This window comes from Macaca mulatta, chromosome 7 (genome assembly GCF_049350105.2).
Source record: "Macaca mulatta isolate MMU2019108-1 chromosome 7, T2T-MMU8v2.0, whole genome shotgun sequence".
In the NCBI taxonomy this organism is placed as follows: Eukaryota; Metazoa; Chordata; class Mammalia; order Primates; family Cercopithecidae; genus Macaca; species Macaca mulatta.
In genome coordinates, this window is record NC_133412.1 from 180,093,776 (window position 1) to 180,116,690 (window position 22,915).

Consider the following 22,915-nt stretch of genomic DNA (forward strand, 5'->3'; position numbering starts at 1 on the left):
AGAGACAGAAAGAGAGACAGAGCAAGAGAGGCAGAAAGGTTTTTAAAGAAGTAATAGCATAGCAACTTTCTAAATCTGGAGAAGCAAATATTCGTCCACATCCATCAAGCTCTATGCATTTTAAATAAGGTAAACCAAATGAGAAAAATCAGATAGTTTGAAACCACATTGCTAAAGGAAAGATTTTTGAAAACAGAAAGTAAAGGAGCAGATTTAGCATATTTCTCAGCAGAATGTTTTCAGTTCCAAATGGAGAGGAATTACATTTGATAATGTATGGTTTATTGATAGAGATTACTTCTGGGAAATGTATTTCTAGTCAATGTCATCAGTACAAGCATCATAGGGAGAACTTACACAAACCTACAAGGAATATCCTACTGCACATAGACTATGTGGAATAGCGCAATGTTTCCAGACAAGTAACCTATACAGCATGTTACTGCACCAAACACTGCAGGGAACTGAAATGCCGTGGTAAGTATCTCTCTATCTAAACACATCTAAATATGGAACATCCTTAGTGAAAATACGGTATTACAATGTTATGTGGCCACAAACATATATGTGATCTATTGTTGACTGAAACATTGTTAGGTGGCCCATGACTGTATTCAAATTGCTGGGTGAAAAACACTGAAAAACAAACAAAACTCTGCCAACCAAGAAACTTTACCATGTAAATCTTTTTGTAAAATAAAGGATAGGTAAGACCTTTCCCAGAGAAGCAAAAGCTAAACGAGTTCTTCAACACTGGGCCTGCCTTAAACACCAAAGGGTCTCAACTTGGTCTGCAGAATAATGACATTGCTGCATCAGCTCCATTCTGGCCTCTGCCTTGTGACAGTTTTGTGTGAATTTTGTTTCTGCTCTCTCAGGACTTTTTTTCTCTCTCACCTTCTAACTCCATTCTCCTTTTAATTCTCAGTTTGTTGAAAAGATTCATATTTAGCTAAGAACATTAAAAACTTCGGAAAAAAATTTCATCTTAAACTCAACAAATTTAATTACCTCTTAAGGGATGCCCACCTGTTCTTTTCTTGTTTTCCTATGGGCTATGGCCCTTGTTTCTACTTCAGTCCAGTCCTTAATTCCATATGCATGAGGCATCCAACCATCACACACCCAGGAACATCTTGGAGGAAGGTACCCTACCATCTGCCTCATCAGCCTTCAGGTGCACAGTGGCCATTCCTTCAGCTGTTGTATGTGCTTTAGGGCTTTCCATTTAAAAGTGTATTTCACTATGCCCCAAATAAAGTTCCTAGACCTTAAAAATTGATGTGGTGTTGGTGGCATTGACAGCCAAATTTCATTGAAAGTCTCTTCTGACCTTGGTAATTGAGGATGACAGGGAAGAAGGGAACAAAACTCAGACCTAATGTAGCTCCCCATTTAGCAATACATTCAGTGCAAATTTAGAAAGTTGAAGACATTGAGTGATGTTGGTGTGGTTTTCTGTGGCATACTAAGGAGACAGCAGAAGATGATCAGTGGTCAGTCTCCATCCAGCTGGAACCCATTGTCCATCAGTTAGGTCATAAGAAAAGATAAAAGACAACTTTTGTCACAAAGCCCCGGGGCTTCATTAAAACACTTTGCCCAGAAATTGGTCAACAGGGTCATGACAAGTTTTAACATCACAGCTACTATTTTTTGCCTACTTTATCTAGAAATCTGAGAGATGTGCCCAGGGGCTGATTCTCCATCCAGGGGACAGCGCTAACAGAGTTATGAGTTATGTGGTATTAGTCTGTCTGGGTCTTCCTAAGAAGACAACACAGAGTGGGTGGCTTAAACAACAAATATTGTTTTTTTACAATTCTGAAGTCTGAATGTTGAAGATCAAGGTGCTAGCAGGGATGGTTCTTGGTGCGGCTTCTTCCTGGCATGCACTGGGGCACCTTCTAATACACTGCGGGTCCCCATGGCCTCTTCTCTGCGTGCACGTGAAAAGTGAGAGGTCTCTGGTGTCTCTTCCTCTTCTTATAAAGACAGCACGTCTATTGCATTAGGTTCTCACACTTCTGACCACATTTAACCTTAATTGTATCATTAAAATTCCAATATAGACCCATTGAATTTAAGGTTTCAGCATATGAATTTCAAAGAGGGCACAATTCGATTGATGACACAAACCAAGAGATGGTGAGAAGCATTAGAATAGATATATTTTTAATCACTAAGGACTAATGGGCCATGCAGGAACTTGTAGAAAAGTTCCCAGTAATCGGTGAAACCTCAATTGTAAGAGGAAAATGTGCCTTCCTCCTTTCTTTTCTGGCAGAAGAATGTGAGGAAGCAGAACCACAGATATCAAAGAAAGAGGAGCCCTGGGGACAGCGGAGGTGCTGGTGAGGAGGGAGAGCACTGAGCAGATGAGGAAGCCCCGCCCTCCCTGCACCTGCTCCTGACCCGGCCTCCTGCTCTGTGGGCCCCGCGCGCCCCCTGCTGGTCCTGAGCGGCACCTGCGCCCGCCCCCTCCGCCTCCCTGCAGGGAGGTTTGTGTCTGGGCTCACACTCACCTCCCCTCACTGTGTCTCTCGCACAGTAATACACGGCCGTGTCCGCGGCGGTCACAGAGCTCAGCTTCAGGGAGAACTGGTTCTTGGACGTGTCTTTTGAAATGGTGACTCGATTCTTGAGGGAGGGGTTGTAGTTGGTGCTCGCACTATTACCATAGATATACCCAATCCACTCCAGTCCCTTCCCTGGGGGCTGGCGGATCCAGCTCCAGTAGTAGTAATCGCTGATGGAGCCACCATAGACAGCGCAGGTGAGGGACAGGGTCTCCGAAGGCTTCACCAGTCCTTCGCCCCACTGCTGCAGCTTCACCTGGGACAGGACCCCTGTGAACAGAGAGACCCACAGTGAGCCTTGGGATCAGAGACAGCCTCCCATATCGTCATATCTGCATCCCCGAAACACTCACATCTGGGAGCTGCCACCAGGAGGAGGAAGAACCACAGGTGCTTCATGTTCTTGCACAGGATGTCCGTAACTCTCAGAGAGCATTTCCCATGTGAGCTGGACCCTGAATTTAAGGAAATGTGTGGTGGTTTCCTGCGGGTGCCTAAGTGGAGATTTGCATGTGGGTGGTGCCTTTGTATGGAGAGGTTTAAAGGGTTGAGGGAGGTCCAGGCTTTGGGGCTCACCCTGAGAGGAAGATGCTGGCTGTGTCCTCTGAGAACTCAGTCCTCTTCCTGGGGCCTCCCCTCACCAAGCCCAGAGTCCTCTTCTTCCAGGTAGGGAGATGTGCTCAAGGAGCTGGTCTGGGAGATGAGTGTGATCATGGATCGAGGACAGATTTTGGAATAGGTTCAATGCTGTTCTACTCGTGAAGATTTATATGAAACCAACCAAACATCCAGGTTATCTAAATTGTCAAATCTCTATTCAAAATATTTGGGGAGCAGCTAAATATATTAGTCACAGTGAATTTATAAAAACCTACATCCATGCAATGTTTATTGTAATTCAGAATATCCATCATGGTTAGAGGGAATATATCTGTCCCAGAGAGTGCATCATTAAAAAAAAAAAAAATCTGAGACCTTCCCTTTTGGGAACGTTTGAAGTTTGGGATTTTGTCTGCAATCTCAGGAGAAGGTAGTGGGACATATCTCAAACCGTGTCAATGTGTGATGCTGATAATGTGGCCTGACCTTTATACACTTCTGTGTGAATAGATGTGATTGGGGATCACAGTGACTATTTCAGTCAAAAACTTTAATAGGCCAGCACAGGAGCATAGTCTCATCATCAAGATTAGTGCAATTGCCTTTCCTGGGAACAAGAGAGGATATCTGTGAGCCTTCCCCTCTGAGAGCACAAGGAACTCTGGTTCTTCCCTGACAGGTCACACTTCTGAAACATGGCTGGACAATGACACTCAAGCCCAGAGTCCTTACCCACATATTTACCATGTCAGGTACACCTGCGTCTGAAAGTCTTTCTCCTTCATTGAATTGCATGAACATACCTTAGAGTTTGCGGTATTGCAACTTGGGCATTTGACATTAGTTTGGTGAATTATATAATAAATAATCTATCTCCATGGATGTGGGTAACAGGAGAGTCATGAGAAGTTGGGTGTGTTTCAACATCAGGACAAACCTGGGCTCTCTTGTTAGGACTGAACAAGTGAGCTGACCTGTGGGACAACAGAGGAAAAGATACAGAGCCAACATTCAGAGCCAGGTGAACCCCTTACCTACCAGGTGGTCTCTGGACATTTTGTTTAAACAGATCCAGAAAGACGTTCCTCACCTTCAGGAGAATCATGAACACTGAGGGAAATTGAGATAAATTTTTATTTACAGAGAATAATTCATAGGCTTGTAGACGTCTATGTGAGGGTGTACAGGATTGCTAGGATACCCTCATATACAGAAAAGAAGAAATAATTCTATTTCATGGTTAAGAAAACCAAAGAGCTTCTGAACTTGTAGGTATTCTTTGCCACAAACGTGTCAGGTCACTAGATCATGTTATGATGCTGGAGGTAACACTTCCCAACATTGTCCTGGAGACAAAATGCAAAAGAGTAAAGATTCAAGTGAGATTCCGTTGAAAAATACAAGTAACGAACAGACCAAAACAAATGAACCATTATGTAAAGAGTGCTAATGAAATGAAACAATAAATTCCATGTTGAGGTGACAGGGAAGTTCCATCTCACAGCTCATTTTCACTTTTATGAGTACCGAGTGCTCCCTGCAGCCCAGCTCCTACCATCTAGTGAGGTTTCTGTCTGAGCTCTGTGAGGGAGCTGGAGTCATTGTGAGCCATTCAAGAAATAGTTGATTCTACTTCTTCAAACGGGAATTTAAACAATCAACTCCTCACCTTACGCAGTCTATTTTTGTAACTGTCCATAACCCTTGGGAGTGCAGTCACCATTTCTTTCATAATGGGAATTGACTGTATCATGAAGGTAACAGGAAGATGCGTAAGTTTAAAGTCTGAATACATAAACTGCTGAATTATCAAAGCCCGGAGCCAATCACATTCTGTCATCTTGCTTAATTAGTTGTGAATTTGTATCCAGTTGTTTAGTTCAAGTTCCCATACTCACTTTCTGATAAAATAGTCACATACGATGATCTTGAGATATTAAAAGGAAAAACAATCACTAATTTCAAAATGAACACAACTTTCAGAAGAGATGAAAATTCCATTGTGGTGAAGGGTGTGAAGGGGGGAGACATGGTTGAATACTGAGGTTGCGTTTACAATTGTATTATTTTAATTAGGGAACTTCTGTACATCCCTTATACTTATTAGAAACTCCCATTGAGAACCTTGATGTAAAGTAATTAGCTGATGGGTCACACAAAAACAATGAAACTGAAGTTTACTGAGCAGGACTTGCTATTGCAACTTTAGCTTTCCTTTAGAACACATTCTTCTACCTGATGTGAAATTAGCCCAGGTGCACTGATGAGCCTTTTACAGTTAACCAAAGACCAGGAAATGGGCACTCATGTGTGTGGAGCAGAGCATGGCTCTGGGATGCTTTGCAAACAAAGTGGCTTCTCACATCTTCTGGAAAACCCATCAAAATGGGCAAGTTATGGATTTCTTAGGAGTACCCATCTATCCCACATTCATGGCTAATATAAAAGCGGAAATTGACTTTACATTTTGACATATTTTTGCAATGGCTGGTACCTGTTGTTCCTTTCCATATTTAGTGCTTCCTTTAGGATCTCTTGTAGGGCAGGCCTGATGGTGACAAAGTCTCTAAGCATCTGCTTGTCTGTAAAGAATTTTATTTCTCCTTCACTTATAAAACTTAGTTTGGTTGGATATGAAATTCTGGGTTGAAAATCCTTTTCTTTAAGAATGTTGAATATTGGCCCCCACTCTCTTCTGGCTTGGAGAGTTTCTGTCAAGAGATCTGCTGTTAGTCTGATGGGCTTCCCTTTATGTGTAACCCGACCTTTCTCTCCGGCTGCCCTTAACATTTTTTCCTTCATTTCAACTTTGGTGAATCTGACAATTATGTGTCTTGGAGTTGTTCTTCTCGAGGAGTATTGTTGTGGCGTTGTTCCATTGTACATACATTGTACAATGGAACATTGTGGCATACTTGAACAATTCAAGCATGCCACAAATGGTGTGTGGCATACTTGAACATATTGTTTTATTCTAAACATCACTCTTCCTTAAATACAGTCATTTTTATTTCAGGATAAATGTTATCATACAAGATTCTTTCTCATATGGATAAGGAAATTTTTTTAACTTTCCTTATCAGAAATACTTCTCTATTTCTGTAACTTTCTTTAAATCTCTTATTTACTGGTTATGTTTATGATGTTTTATAAGAAATCTTTGAATTAAAGAAGTTCTTTTTGTAAGAACAAACTTTTTCAAAAAATAAGTTTTCATAGTATATATTTTTTAAAACAATTAGTAATGACTTAAACATTTAGTCAATATTTATTACTTAATTAAACTTTACATTTTTAAATTGTAGAACAAGTTTATGCAAAAGGTTTACTTTATTACATTTACCTAGTTTATTTTTAAGAAGTTTACCTAGATTATTTACGAAAGCTATAATACTCACACTTTAAAGTCTTTTCCTTGTTAACCATGATATAACCCATGAATTTCATGTATTTACCTAAGTAAAAATCTTATGTTTAATTAAATGATTGTTTTTCTAATAACTATCTACCTGTTTTTTATTAAAACAACAATATTAAACATATTATTTGCCAAATAACAAAAATCATTCTGGCTTTAACTAGCTTTATAATTTTATAATCTTTATAAAAAATTTGCACATCATATAATATCTAGCTGTGATTTTAAATAGAAAATCACTTGATCAGTTAATATAAACAATAAGGTAAGCTGATAATTCTGAAAATATCTCTAATTTTGCTTTCACAATGATTTTAAAGCCAGCTCATTTATTAAGTATTAATTTATGTCACAGGTACTTAAAATGTATTTAGGGCTCCTTTATTTAAAAATAGTTAATTAATTTAAAGGCAATTTTGTACCTTGTAGCCACAACGCATAACAACATATGTATACCTACATATTAACACATACATACCAGCACACATTCACACTAATACAAGGATACTAGAGCTTTTACTTCAAAACTCCAGCTATGGAATATTAATAAAAACTCAGCAGTTGTTTTTAAAAAGGGATAAGACATAAACAGTGGTTGTTAATTTAAAACCAGTAGAAATGCCCTGTAAACTGGAAAACAAAATATTTTAAAGCAAAAAACATATCCTCATCTTTCTTTATAAACTTCACAAAAATTTCATTATACTCTCTTACTATTCTAATGTTGAGAAACCTTAATTCACAGTGAGAAACCTCGGATTACTTAATATGACATGGCTTTGAGATTTTAAATTACTGAAGATAATTATGAGATTCTATTTACCAAATTAATATTTGTAAAGCAATGTAAACTTTAAAGCTGACTAATAAAATATGCATATTTTCTTTACAAAGTGTTTCATTAAACAGACTTCACTTGATTGGTGGTCTTTGAAACCCAGCTTGATTAGATTATTGGCCTTAGAGTGGAGACATTTAAGAAAAAGGGACAAGAAAGGATGCAGTTTTTAGTGCATTAACTGCAATTGTTTATGCAAATGTGCAAAGAAATGAGTAGCCTTCTATAGTAATGACCATTTCCTGTAAACTGTCCTCAGCCACCCCTAACATAGCTTTCAAAGCCACCCCTAACATCGCAGCTTTCACTCACTTGTGCATACACCAAGAATAAATCCTCTCACAATACTATGTAATTCTGGCAGCCTCCAAAGCCAAAAACATTACATAATACAAGAAAGCAGAGTTTTATACCTGAGAACAATCTGCCAATGATTGAATCCACAAAGGAAGCAGGAAAACTCCCAACAGGTTAGTGTCCAGATCCAAAAGGAACCCTCATCCTCCTCCCTGCCCCAACCCAGGGACCTGATGTGGAGCTGCCTCCTAAGGGAGCAGTGTTGTCGTCAGTGCCTCTGGCCACACCTCCCCCCAACCATCGTGTCCTCAGTGTTCCCTGGTGTTCTGAGCCCCACCTGGTGTCCTGAGCCCTCCTGGTGTCCTGAGAGCCCCCTGCTGTCCTGAGCACACCCTGGTGTTGAGTCCCCTGGTGTCCCGAGCGCCTCCTGGTTTTCTGATCGCCCCCTGTAGCTCTTGTGCACAAGCACTCCCTGGTATCCTGAGCACCTCCTGGAGGTCCTGAGAATCCCCTGGTGACCTGAGCCCTCCCTGGTGGTTTGGAGAGCCCCCAGGTGTCCTGAGTGCCCCCTAATGTCCTGAGCACCTCCTGCTGTGCTGAGAGCCCCCTGGTGGTTCTGAGTGTCTTCTGATGTCTTGCGTGCCCCCTGGTGATTTGGAGCGCCCCCTGGTGTCCTGCGTGCCCCTGGTGGTTTTGAGTGCTCCCTGCTGTCCCGAGCGCCCCCTGGTGTCCTGACTGACCCCTGGCTGTTCTGAGGACCCCCTAGTGTCCTGAGCTCCCCCTGGTGTCCTGAGTGCTCCCTAGTGGTTCTGAGACCCCTGGTGTCCTGAGCACCCCCTGGTGATTCTAACCACCCCCTGGTGTCCTGAGCGTCCCCTGGTGGTTTTGAGTGTCCCCTGGTGTTCTGAGCGCCCCCTGGTGGTTCTGAGCACCCCATGGTGTCCTAAGAGCTCCCTGGTTTCCTGAGCAACCCCGGGTGATGCTGAGCAGCATCTACCATGCTGTCCCCTCCTGTTTCCCTGCAGGGAGGTTTGGGTCTGATCTCACGCACATGTTTCCTCACTGTGTCCCTCACAGTAATACAGGGAGTTTTCCTGAGCTCTCAGGTGAATCATCTTTTATATATATATATATATATATATACATTATGTTGTAGGGTACATGTGCAGAATGTGCAGATTTGTTACATATGTATACATATGCCATGTTGGTGTGCTGCACCCATTAACTCGTCATTTACATTAGGTATATTTCCTAATGCTATCCCTCCTTCTTCCCCCCACCCCACAATAGGCCCTGGTGTGATATTCCCCTTCCTGTGTCCAAGTGATCTCATTGTTCAATTCCCACCTATGAGTGAGAACATGCAGTGTATGATTTTCTGTTCTTGCAATAGTTTGCTGAGAATGATGGTTTCCAGCTGCATCCATGTCCCTACAAAGGACATGAACTCATCCTGTTTTATGGCTGCATAGTATTCCACAGTGTGTATGTACCACATTTTCTTAATCCTGCCTGTCATTGATGGACATTTGGGTTGGTTCCAACTCTTTGCTATTGTGAATAGTGCCAAAATAAACATACGTGTGCATGTGTCTTTATAGGATCATGATTTATAATCCTTTGGGTATATACCCAGTAATGGGATGGCTGGGTCAAATGGTATTTCTAGTTCTAGATCCTTGAGGAATCGCCACACTGTCTTCCACAATGGTTGAACTAGTTTACAGTCCCACCAACAGTGTAAAAGTGTTCCTATTTCTCCTCTTCCTCTCCAGCACCTGTTATTTCCTGACTTTTTAATGATTGTCATTCTAACTGGTGTGAGATGGTATCTCGTTGTGGTTTTGATTTGCATTTCTCTGATGGCTAGTGATGATGAGCCTTTTTTCAGGTGTCTTTGGCTGCATAAATATCTTCTTTTGAGAAGTGTCTGTTCATAATCTTTGCCCACTTTTTGATAGATTTGTTTGTTTTTTTCTTGTAAATTTGTTTGAGTTCTTTGTAGGTTCTGGATATCAGTCCTTTATCAGATGAGTAGATTGCAAAAATTTTCTCCCATTCTGTAGGTTGCTTGTTCACTCTGATGGTAGTTTCTTTTGCTGTGCAGAAGCTCTTTAGTTTAATTAGATCCCATTTGTCAATTTTGGCTTTTGTTGCCTTTGCTTTTGGTGTTTTAGACATGAAGTCCTTGCCCATGCCTATGTCCTGAGTGGTATTGTCTAGGTTTTCTTCTAGGGTTTTTATGGTTTTAGGTCTAACATTTAAGTCTCTAATCCATCTTGAATGAATTTTTTGTATAAGGAGTAACGAAGGCATCCCGTTTTGGCTTTCTACCTATGGTTGCCAGTTTTCCCAGCACCATTTCTTAAATAGGGAATCCTTTCCCCATTTCTTGTTTCTGTCAGGTTTGTCAAAGATGAGATGGTTGTAGATGTGTGGTATTATTTCTGAGGACTCTGTTCTGTTCCATTGGTCTATATATTTGTTTTGGTACCAGTACCAAGCTGTTTTGGTTACTGTAGCTTTGTAGTATAGTTTGAAGTCAGGTAGCGTGATACCTCCACTGTGTCCCTCACAGTAATGCAGGGGCTTTTCCTGAGCTCTCAGGTTAATCATGTTAAAAGAGATTTTCTGATAAGAGCGTCTCTGAGGAATGTTAATCTTCTTTGTACTCAAGGGGAGTCTCATTGGGGACTTCCACTTAAATTACTTATGTTATCACCCACACCAACTGCTCTCATGAAGACTGCTGGACCAAGCTTATGCTGTTTTCATTGAAAGTGAATCCAGAGGCTTTGCAGAAAGGTCTGAGAATTCTTGGTCTATAGTATTTCTCTGTGTGACTCCACCAGTTAACTTCACAGGGGACTTCTGCACACACAGAGGCAACAGCTGAGCCTGATCCATGGGGAATATGAATATTGAGAGTGATGACAAGAGAAGCCCAGAACAGCACAGACCCCATTGTGTGTACACTGAGGAAGAGTACAGATGTGGGGTGGCTCGTCACCAGGGCCTGCAGGAACAGGGGATGAGCTGCTTTTCATTTGCAGGGGAGGGACCTCATTTCCATGTCTTACTACCTGGGGACATCAGTGCACTAGTCAGCAGGGCTCATCCTATCTCTGTCTCTGGATTCCAGAGAGGGCAGGGTCAAAGGATTCCTGGGACTGGATTTTCAGGGTTGATCTGCCCATTACTCTGTTTCTCATATGTGGACCCTGTTAGGGTGTCTTTATAGTGTCAATGTTTATCAACAGTACAGTAAAAATAAATAAATAAACCTTACCCAGAGGAAATGGAATCCTGCCTGTAGGCTGTGTAATTAGAGCTGTAAGCCCCTGTTGTCTACAATAAAGAAAAATCTTCAGTTAGAGTTTAAAAAATGACAATTTCTACAAATTGTCAGAGCTGGAGTCCATAATTACCTCTATCCTGAGTTCATTTTACCACACAACTTTTCAGTGTCCCATATATGTGCTTGTCTGAGGAAAATTCAATGTGGGGACATGTTTGCTTATCTGAGGGAAGAGTTCACATGAGGAAAGGTGTGCTTCTCTGAGGGAAGAGTTCACATGAGGATGCGTCTGTTTGTCCAAGGGAAAGGTCCACGTGGGGACAGGTGTGTATATTAACTGTTAGTAAATGCCCATTCAGAGACAGTGTGTGCCTGAACTGAGCTAAAGTTTAAGGGAAATCTTTCTTGGCCAAGGGAAGATGCGAATCATCTGGATTATTTGCTTGTCAGGAGGGAAACTTGACTGCACATGAACCTGATTAAAGTCTCATGTGAATGGAAACATACGCAAATGGAGAAAGTTACTTCATTCTTTGTTGCCTGCATCTCATGCAATTCCCTCCCCACACTGTGTAAAGTTATTAGATATTTTGCTTTTATACTCTCTGCATTTTACCCTCCGGTTCATGATGTGCTAAATAATTCTGTAAGTTGTATATATTTCGATTCACACTTTACATCATAAAATTGTGAGACTTAACAAACTGTGTCATGTGTTCACTACTGCAGATCATAAAAAAGTTTCACTTTTTGTAAAAAGTGCCTGTTTCTCATAATGCATACCCTCTCTCTAAATTTCTAGAAAACCTTCATGTATTTATATGATCTACAGTTTTGTCTTTTACAAAATGTCAAATAAAAAGTGCACAGCAGATTTGAAATAACCTCACTGAAGAAAGTGGCACATAAAATTTCTCACCCAGATAATTTTGGAAATTAAGGTGCTTTGTAAATCAAAGTATAAAGAAACTACACTTAAACACTGCATTCTAGTTGATAAACATGCTTCAAACAGGGGTACAAGTTAACAATTCTAATACCACTGTGCAGATATCCTGAACTTTTACAACTAATTAAATGAATGGCATATGGTGGGAGGGAGTTCCTCACTTTGCAGTTGGTGGTTACACACGGGAAAGGAAGGAAGGCTAGAAACATCCATGCGGCATCATAGTAGATTGTAGAATCCAGTGTTTTCTAAAGTTTGATGTAATAAAGGTACAGAAGATAAGGCACAGAAATAGTTCAGATGTGCATGTACACATGGGTTAATATACACATGCACATTTTCCAGGGCTGTTAGCTTAGAAATCCTGGAAACACTGACACCACCTTAACAACACACACTCAATATCACAATTTTGTACTTTAATATAATTCTGTAATATGAGGAACCAGAAATCCTTGGAGAAATAACTGATTCTATGTATAGAGAAGATAGTAAAGAAAATGAACTTGGAATTTCTTGTAAGACCAGGACAAAGGAACATGTTCAAAAACAAAAGGATGGGGTGTGCTGTGAGGAAACAGAATCCAAACTAAATGAGCTCACAGGACCTAAAAAAGCTGTGGTGATTTGAGCAATAAAATGAATAATGTAACATCAAATTTTCTCCATAGTGAAAAATAAATGTTAATGAACCAACACTGATATGAACAGATAATTAAACTTTCAAAAAGTTGAAAAAAAGACATTTTTCATGTAGGAGAATTTCAAACATCCTAAGTTAATAATCCTCCCATAAAGTAGGTGAAATTTAAAGAAATATGCTGTGATTGTGGCCAGAGATTAGAGACACAAGTTTTTCTGTTAGAGTTAATTTTCTAAGTAGTTTTAGAATAATACCAGAAGTATAATCTGTGGAAAATTAAAATTATTTTATCCAAGTTTGTACACACATGCACACACACACATAAATGTGTATAGACATATATATATGTGTGTATATGAACATTTTTCTGCCACAGACACTGATAAAGCAGTGAAAATACAACTACAGGCTTGAAGAATACACTTCCAAATCACATATTTGTTAAATGGCTTTATGTTAACTTGGTAAATGAATTTTATATTGGGTATGTAAGGAAGCATACAATGGATCAAAAGAAAAAAGTTAAATTAAAAATGAGCGGAATATCAAAATAGACACTTCATCATAATTATATAAAAATAATTAAATATAAAATTTTAAATAGAGATGTGCATTTAAACAACAATGGGATACCACTAATAATCTAGTAGAATGGTTAAAATACACAATATTCATAGTGCCAAATGGCAATAAGAATGAGGAAGAACCGAGATCTATCATGCATTGCTGGCATGAGCGCCAAATCATAACTGCACACTATGGAAAACATTAAAACATTTTGATATTTCATATAATGGAGGTAAACGGAGGTAAACAGAGAGATAAAAACACAGCTGAGTTCCAAAATATTTACAACACGGATTCAAAACTCATGCTCACACTAGTAACTTCAGAGCAATTCCTATATCAGTTCTATTAATTTGACTGTTTTCTACTCCTTGAATTTCGCTTACAGAGTAAATATTGTACGGAAAATTTCTCAAATAATTAGAGTGCATACACATTTCTCTGGTTCCTTTTCTTCAATGACTTAACCTCACTTTCTAAGAAAGTCTGCAATCAAATAATCCCTGTCATCTTCTCATGCCCAGCACAACTGCCCCCTCCCTCAGGCCCTCAGACTCTCTCAGTCTGTGGGTTTTCACACTGTGTGTCGTGCAGAGTAATACACGGCCATGTCCTCAGATCTCAGGCTGCTCAGCTCTGTGTAGGCTACGCTCTTGGACGTGCCCCTGGTCACAGTGAGTCTGTCCTTAAACTTCTGCGTGTAGACTCTGTTACCATTGCTAGGGTTGTTCCATCCCATCCACTTAAGCCCTTGTCCAGGGGCCTGTCGTGCCCAGTGTATGCTGTAGCTTGTGATCATGAACCCAGAAAAATTACAGGAGACCTTCACTGAGGCCCAGGCTTCCTCACCTCAGCCTCAGACTGCACCAGCTGCACCTGGGAGTGGGCATCTGTGGAGAGAACACAGAAGAGTGGATAAAATTCTTTTTGACTGAAAAGAGTACCTCTGTCATCCCAGGGAATAGCTGTTCCTTTACCTGTAGTTGCTGCCACCAAAAAAACGATCCTCCCGGCCCAGTCCATGGTGAGAAGCTGAGCTCTCAGGGGATTCTCTAGAGGAGGGATTGGTTGTTGGATGATGCTCTCAGGGCACAGACATCCAGTGGATGTCAGGTTATTTAGTTCAGTGGATCTCAGCGTATTTGCATATTCATGAGGCAGAACATTTCGTAGCTCACAGCCTGATCCATGAGAAGAAAGGGAAGGTAAATGACACATTGGCCTTATGAGAGTGAGATGCAGATGGTCTGAGCCCTAATCCTGTTTGATGAAATGCATGTCCTGCTCCATTTATGAATGTTTGTGGACAGAGGTCCTTTCACTGAAGAATAAGCCCCCTCAGAGCACCCTCCTCATCGTGAACTTTCATTTTATAAGCGTAGAGACCGCCTGGAAGACTTCTGGAACCATCCCTCTCCATGACACTGAGAAGAGGCCTTGGCACTATTCTGGACCTGTCGAGCACCGGCTCAGCTCACTGGTGATCTGAGATAGTGACTGCTGATCTCCTATATGAGTGTCCAGCAGGTCCCTCTGAGATCCGCTGGGTACTCCTGATCCAGTGTCTCTAGCACCTGCCCTGCATCTGATTCCCCAGCATCTTCAATAGAAGCACTCTTGGTTTAGAGATTTGCCCTGTGATGTGTAATTAGAGCTGATTTTCTCATCTCAGGAACAATAGGAATCAGAAGTTGAAACAGTAGTTTGGAGTTCTTTATGAACTCACTGCTCCCAATATAATTGTCAAGGAATTTGTGTTTTTAATAATTTTGGGTTAATTTTGAACTCCATTTGTTAGTATTTTATGAAGTATTTACATACTTTCAGTTCATATCCATAGATCCTCATTTTTACATATTGATTTCTGACTCGCTTGGTAAGTGCCGCCGCCACACTCCAAGATCCACCACTGCCCTGTCACTCACACAATGTAGGCAACATTACTTAACACTGAAATCTGAATTTCTTATTCATAGAAATATAGTGGCTACCACAAGTCTGTATCCATTGAATTAGTAAAACCATCCGTATTCTTCATATTCTCACTATTAAGATATTAATAATCCCAGAAGCCCACTTTAAAAATAGTTCTCATTGCCTTAAATTGTATGAATGGTTCAGATATCAGCAACTTGTTGAACTTGTATTTTAGGTTTTTTTCTGACAAAGGAAGACTCAGTCCATCAAAGGAAACCTTCTCAGCAGCCTCCTGTGCACCTGCTCCAGGGCTGGAACCTGTGTTGTGTGGCTCCTGAGTGACTCTCCAGCCCAGCTCTTGCCTTGCAAGGAGGTTCCAGTTGGGGCTCACAAAACGTTTACACCCAGCTTCATAGCCCAACATGAAATGGCTTTGTTCTGGTTTAGAATACTCTTTCAGTGACACCATATGCTGCTGACACCATTTCTTGAAACAAGTGATTAGCCTTACTAAACCTGTTGAACCCTGCAGGGGGAACCAAAGCAAAGATTATATGATGAAGGAGGAAGCTCCTTCTCTGAAGCTCTGGATTCACTTCATTAGTGGATCCAAAATGAATACAGAAACTCACAGGAGTTTGGGGAGTGACGTGTTTCTTCAATGGGCTCCTGCAGTTAAATGTTGCACCTGAGAATACCAGCAGGTCCAGATACATTCAGATGACACACCACTCCATATCCACTATTCCAATAACACACATTTTCCCTTCTTCCTATGTTGTAGCTTATAGGAAGTGCCACCTACACTGACACTAGGCCCATGTATCTGACTTTTTCCCCTAGAGATCTAAAGCAAACAGGATACATGGGAGACTTGGGAAGTGCATACAGGTTGTTCTTTTCATTTTCTCAGCTAGGAATCCAGCAAAGCATCATGATTATAGAAGCTGAGGTCAGTCAGGGAGTTTTCAAGACCTTGGTCTTAAAAATGGTGATATCAGAGGCTTCGGATTCCTCTATTGTCTTGTCTCAGTCTCTGCCATTTTCCATTAGTTTCCCTATGTTCTCCTCAGATAGAGTCTGTGCATTGCCACACTTGCATCTTTAATCCGGAGCCATCATCCTGGTTAGAATGGATTGTGCAGTGCGGGGAAGCACTGCCTGTTCTGACCACGGAAACCTAGAGACGCGATCGGCATCCTCTTCTGGGCTGTGACCTTGACCAGGCGTCACCAGGGGGAAAAGCTCATTTTTGGCAGTTAATCCCTTTTGTGGTTTCAGCGTCCCTGGACTATTTACTTAATTCTTACCCCTATTGGCTAACTTTGCTCATTTGTATAATAATGGAAGGATGGAAGGAAAATCTGGAAGGGAAGATTTGTCTTCGTTCACATAAGATAAGGTTCTGGAAAAGTCCTTCCCTGTAGAAGCTCCTGAAGCAGGCTCCTGGTATGTTTCTCAGTAATTAATCATCTGCAATTCTGATCCATAGGAAATGCATTTGGATTTTATTTTTTAGAATCCTGAGGTTTCTGGAGAGAAAGTAGAGAAACTTTACAAGTGAAAGACCCTCTGGAACTATTGCATTTACCGCCTTCATATCTGTCTTTTAGATGTCTATAGTGCTTGTCATGTAGTGCCTTCATATCTTGCGGCTTCTGCAACCTCTGTTCCAGTTAAGCAAGTGTCAACTGCCATTTTAGGCATGTCCGTCTATCCAGTTTTTGGAGTGGGTAAGATTTCTTGCCACTTCCGTTATTTAAGAGATTCCAAAAAGTGTTGATATTCAGATTACGCAGATATTTTGGACATAAAAATGAGGTTGATGAATTTTATAATCTACATTTTGGAGCCTAAACCAAAAGTACAATCAAGTGTCACCTCAGATGTGTTACTGGAAGCAGAATTCTGATCTCATTACATATAAGTGGTACCTGGTCTGACGTACATGAACAGGCAAGGAAACAGAAAAAGGACATGGCAAAATGTTTACGAAAAAGTCTCAGCAATTTTAATTTTCTTCTGAGGAAGCTGAAATTGTGCAAGTAAAACAGTGTGACTGGACATGTCTCAGGTGAAGTTGTGTTCTGGAAAGTATCTCCAGTCCTGGGCTGGATCCAGTAGGTTCACTCAGGCCCCAAATCCTAAAGCAGCGACTTGTATTCCTTAAACGGATGATATTCCAATGAGAAAACTGTTTCAGGTGAGCTGCAGAGCAGGGAGGAGGAGACGGAGGTGACCTTGACTCCCCAGAATTGCTGAAACTTGAAGACCAAGGCCACCTCCTCATAGGTGAAGCAGAGATCCACCTATGAGTACATCACATCGGTCTGTCTTCAGGAATCTTGGGCTGTGGGGGAGGTGAAGGAATGTGATTTATTCCTTTCTGCTAAAGCAGTGTGCTTCAGAGAGAATGAATTTAAAATTTAATAAATATGCTTTTTGCCATAATAAGCTAGAGAATATGAATAATTCATGGCAATGCAAGTGGTCACTTCAGAGCTGGCAGAAGGAGCAAGTGCACAACTCAGAGAAGGAAACGCCCTGCCCCAGGAAGCAGGTGTGCTAAGACCATCCCCTGAGAACTGCCCTCCAGATGCCATGTGTCGGTGGAACCTGGGCTCGTGCCTGGGATCTTGTGCGTAGTGTGGAGAGCAGAGCACAGCTCCATTCCTCCTCACTGTGTGACCTAGGATGTGACCTCTTCCTCTGAGCTTCATTCTAACTAGGTGTTAAAATCAAATAACAGCAGTAACTTTACTTGTAAACTTTCCGGTAAGAGCCAGTGATGATCAGAATTGTTACCACTGTTGTTGCCCAATCCCTTAAATATCATAAAAACACCTGTGTGACCCCTCGTCTCAGACCTCAGATGACCACCTCGCAGAGAGCACACCTGTTTTGTTTCTGTCACAATCGTGGTATTAGAACTGGAAACTATGTTTACCTTGTTATAGAATTTATATCTTAGTTATGTTACTTTGGATGAAGTTATAATTAGTAAGTGACAGTTAGAATTTTAGGTGGTGGGATGTCTAAGCAACCTGTCGATGGTGTGTCTTCATTTCTCCTTGCTTATTATAGATAATATGAGAGGAGAGAGAAAAATTAAAGAGAAAACTATTGACCAATAGTCAGTTGTTTGATAAACAAAGGAGATTTTCACATCTTCTGGAAACTCCATTAAATTAAAGAACTTTAAGATACTTTTCCACATTCTAGATGCATGTCTAATACAGATTTAGATTTAAATGCACAGAGAGAACACAGAAAATGGAAATTCAGCAACAGATCAGTTTGCCAAATAGGCAGATTTAAACTAGTTTGTAATTTTACCTAAATACTCAAAGAATAAACCCCAGATTCAAATAAGAAATGATAAAATTTCAATGTTTAATGACTGGTTGAGAGAAGCTTGAACTAACATTATTTTGATGAATCATACATCAATAATAAAACTTTGTCCAGTGGTCCAAATTTTCTAGCAGCTGCTTGAGTAAATAGTTTCTACCTCCCGTATCTATGACTACTGGAAGAATCTATCATCCTCTAAAACCTGGGGACCATTAAGAACAGAGACAGAGGTTTGAATACTATGAAGTTTTGCGAGATGCAAATTACTGCCTGGACTGATTGGTGAGGATGATCTTTATAAGCCTCGTCTTTGAAGAGCGTATGGTGGCTTTTGTTATAATGAACAGGTAGCAACAAAGACAGTGAAGGAAAATGAAGGAGGAGGGGAACATGGTCCAAACAGAAGAACAACATAAAGATCCAGAAACTGACATCAATGAAAAGGAAGCATATGGATTACCTGAAAGAAAATTTAAAGTAAATGTTGGAAACATATTCAATGAGCTAGTGGCATCGTGCAAGAACAATGCGAGAATTTTAATAGAGATACAACATTTAAAAGATGACTAAACAAAAATATTGATGCTGAAGAATACAATAAGTCAGACAAAATTTTTAACAGAGGATTTTGGACCAGACTAGATCAAGCAATAGAAGAAACAGTAAACTCAAAGAAAGATCATTTGAAACAGTAGACAGAGAAGAAAAATTTAAATGAAAGAAATAAAGAGTTAAAGACTTATGAGTCAGGAAGTACAGTGAAAATGAAATTATGCATTGAGGAGTTATGCAAAGATAAGACAAAAGGGGTAGTGAAGGAAGAGGGTGAGAGAGAGACCTAGAGAGACAGAGAGAGAGGCAGGGTGAGAGAGGCAGAAAGGATTTTTAAAGAAGTAATAGCATGGAAACTTTCTAAATCTGGAGAAGCCAATATTCATCTACATCTATGAAGCTCTATACATTTTAAATAAGGTAAACCAAATGAGAAAAATCAGAGATAGTTTGAAACCACATCGCCAAAGGAAAGGTTTTTGAAAACACAAAGAAAAAGCAGATTTGGCATTTTCTCAGCAGAAGATTTTCAGGTCAGAATGGAGAGGAATTGCATTCGATGATGTATGGTTTAGTGACAGAGATTATATCTGAGAAATGTATTTCTAGTCAATGTCATCATTGTGCAAGTATCACAGGGAGAACTTACACAAACCTGCAAGGAATATCCTACTACACATAGACTATGTGGAATAGCACAATGTTTCCAGACAACTAACCTGTACAGCATGTTACTGCACCAAACACTGCAGGGAACGGAAAGGCCGTGGTAAGTATCTCTCTATCTAAACACATCTAAATATGGAACATCCTTAGTGAAAATACGGTATTACAATGTTATGTGGCCACAAACATATATGTGGTCTATTAATAGTTGATTGAAACATTGTCAGGTGGCCCATGACTGTATTCAAATTGCTGGGGGAAAAGAATGAAAAACAAACAAAACTCTGCCAACCAAGAAACTTTACCATGTAAATCTTTTCATAAAATAAAGGATAGATAAGACCTCCCCCAGAGAAGCAAAAACTAAAGGAGTTCTTCACCGCTGGGCCTGTGATGAAGAGTCTCAACTAAGTCTGCAGAATAATGACATAGCTGCGTCAGCTCCATTCTGGCCTCTGCCGTGTGACAGTTTTGTGGGAATTTTCTTTCTGGTCTCTCATGACTTTTTTCTCTCAACTTCTAACTCCATTCTCCTTTTAATTCTCAGTTTGTTGAAAAGATTCATATTTAGCTAAGAACACTAAAAATTTTGGAAAAAAATTTCATCTTTAACCCAACAAATTTAATTAACTGTCCTCAGGGATGCCCAGATGGCATCTTGTTTTCCTTGTTTTTTCTTGTTTTCCTATGGGATATGGCCCTTGTTTCTACTTCAGTCCAGTCCTTAATTCCATATGCATGAGGCATCCAACCATCACACACCCCGGACCATCTTGGAGGAAGGTACCCTACCATCTGCCTCATCAGCCTTCAGGTGCACAGTGGCCATTCCTTCAGCTGTTGTATGTGCTTTAGGGCTTTCCATTTAAAAGTGTATTTCACTATCCCCCCAAATAAAGTTCCTGGACCTAAAAAAGTGATGTGTTGGGGGCATTGACAGCCAAATTTCATTGAAAGCCTCTTCTGCCCTTGGTAATTGAGGAAGACTGGGAAGAAGGGAACAAAACTCAGACCTCATGTAACTCCTCATTTAGCAATAGATTCAGTGCAAATTTAGAAAGTTATAGACATAGAGTGATGTTGGTGTGGTTTTCTGTGGCATACTAAGGAGACAGCAGAAGATGGTCAGTGGTCAGTCTCCATCAAGCTGGTACCCATTGTCCGTTAGTTAGGTCATAAGAAAAGATAAAAGACAACTTTTGTCACAAAGCCCCAGGGGCTTCATTAAAACACTTTGCCCAGAAATTGGTCAACAGGGACATGACAAGTTTTTATATCACAGCTACTATTTTTTGTCTACTTTATGTAGAAATCTGAGAGATGTGCCCAGGGGCTGATTCTCCATCCAGGGGACAGCGCTAACAGTGTTATGAGTTATGTGGTATTAGTCTGTCTGGGTCTTCCTAAGAAGACAACACAGAGTGGGTGGCTTAAACAACAAATATTGATTTTCTTACAATTCTGAAGTCTGAATGTTGAAGATCAAGGTGCTGGCAGGGTTGGTTCTTGGTGTGGCTTCTTCCTGGCATGCACTGGGCCACCTTCTAATATGCTGCGTCTCCACATAGCTCTTCTCTGCGTGCACGTGAAAAGTGAGAGGTCTCTGGTGTTTCTTCCTCTTCTTATAAAGACAGCACGTCTATTGCATTAGGTCTCACACTTCTGACCACATTTAACCTTAATTGTATCATTAAAATTCCAATATAGATCCATTGAATTTAATGTTTCAGCAAATGACTTTCAAAGAGGGCACAATTCAATTGATGACACAAATCAACAGATGGTGAGAAGCATTAGAATATATATATATATGTATATTAATTTTTTATTTTTTTTTTTGAGACGTAGTGTCACTCTGTCGCCCAGGCTGGAGGGCAGTGGCGCGATCTCCGCTCACTGCAAGCTCCGCCTCCCGGGTTCACGCCCTTCTCCTGCCTCAGCCTCCCAAGTAGCTGGGACTACAGCGCCTGCCACCAGGCCCGGCTAATGTTTTGTATTTTTAGTAGAGACGGGGTTTCACCGTGTTAGCCAGGATGGTCTTGAGCTCCTGACCTCGTGATCCTCCTGCCTCGGCCTCCCAAAGTGCCAGGATTACAGGCGTGAGCCACCGCGCCCGGCCAGAATATATACATCTTTTAATCACTAAGGAATAATGGGCCATGCAGGAACTTGTAGGAAAGTTCTTAGTAATCGGTGAAACCTCAATTGTAAGAGGAAAATGTGCCTTCCTCCTTTCTTTTCTGGCAGAAGAATGTGAGGAAGCAGAACCACAGATAATAAAGAAGGAGGAGCCCTGGAGACAGCTGAGGTGCTGGTGAGGAGGGAGAGCACTGAGCAGATGAGGAAGCCCCGCCCTCCCTGCACCTGCTCCTGACCCGGCCTCCTGCTCTGTGGGCCCCGCGCGCCCCCTGCTGGTCCTGAGCGGCACCTGCGCCCGCCCCCTCCGCCTCCCTGCAGGGAGGTTTGTGTCTGGGCTCACACTCACCTCCCCTCACTGTGTCTCTCGCACAGTAATACACGGCCGTGTCCGCGGCGGTCACAGAGCTCAGCTTCAGGGAGAACTGGTTCTTGGACGCGTCTTTTGAAATGGTGACTCGATTCTTGAGGGACGGGTTGTAGTTGGTGCTCCCACTACTACCATAGATATACCCAATCCACTCCAGCCCCTTCCCTGGGGGCTGGCGGATCCAGCTCCAGTCATAACCACTGCTGATAGAGCCTCCAGAGACAGCGCAGGTGAGGGACAGGGTCTCTGAAGGCTTCACCAGTCCTGGGCCCGACTCCTGCAGCTGCACCTGGGACAGGACCCCTGTGAACAGAGAGACCCACAGTGAGCCCTGGGATCACAGACAGCCTCCCATATCGTTATATCTGCATCCCCGAGACACTCACATCTGGGAGCTGCCACCAGGAGGAGGAAGAACCACAGGTGCTTCATGTTCTTGCACAGGAGGTCCATGACTCTCAGAGAACATTTCCCATGTGAGCTGGACCCTGAATTTAAGGAAATGTGTGGTGGTTTCCTGCGGGTGCCTAAGTGAGGATTTGCATGTGGGTGGTGCTTTTGTATGGAGAGGTGAAAAGGGTTGAGGGAGGCCCCAGTCTTTGGGGCTCACCCTGAGAGGAGGATGCTGGCTGTGCCCTCTGAGAACTCAGGTCTGTTCCTGGGGCCTCCCCTCACCAAGCCCAGAGTCCTCTTCTTCCAGGTAGGGAGCTGTGCTCAAGGAGCTGGTC

At 41.5% G+C, this 22,915-nt stretch overlaps 1 protein-coding gene across 2 annotated transcripts; it reads right to left on the bottom strand.

Annotated features, from left to right (window-relative positions):
• Window positions 1–2,201: 2,201 nt before the first annotated feature.
• Window positions 2,202–22,702, bottom strand: LOC722278 (immunoglobulin heavy variable 4-59). 2 transcript variants are annotated; one of them, XM_077942161.1, is made up of 2 exons: window positions 22,574–22,675; window positions 2,202–2,849 (listed from the first exon to the last, which is right to left on the bottom strand). In XM_077942161.1, the coding sequence occupies exons 1-2, from the start codon at window positions 22,638–22,640 to the stop codon at window positions 2,317–2,319; spliced, it is 600 nt and encodes a 199-aa protein (XP_077798287.1). In that variant the 5' UTR covers window positions 22,641–22,675; the 3' UTR covers window positions 2,202–2,316. The 2 variants fall into 2 exon arrangements, with proteins under 2 accessions (XP_077798287.1, XP_028707832.2); XM_028851999.2 differs by lacking the exon at window positions 2,202–2,849 and adding an exon at window positions 21,868–22,490 and having other exon boundaries at window positions 22,574–22,702.
• Window positions 22,703–22,915: the final 213 nt, after the last annotated feature.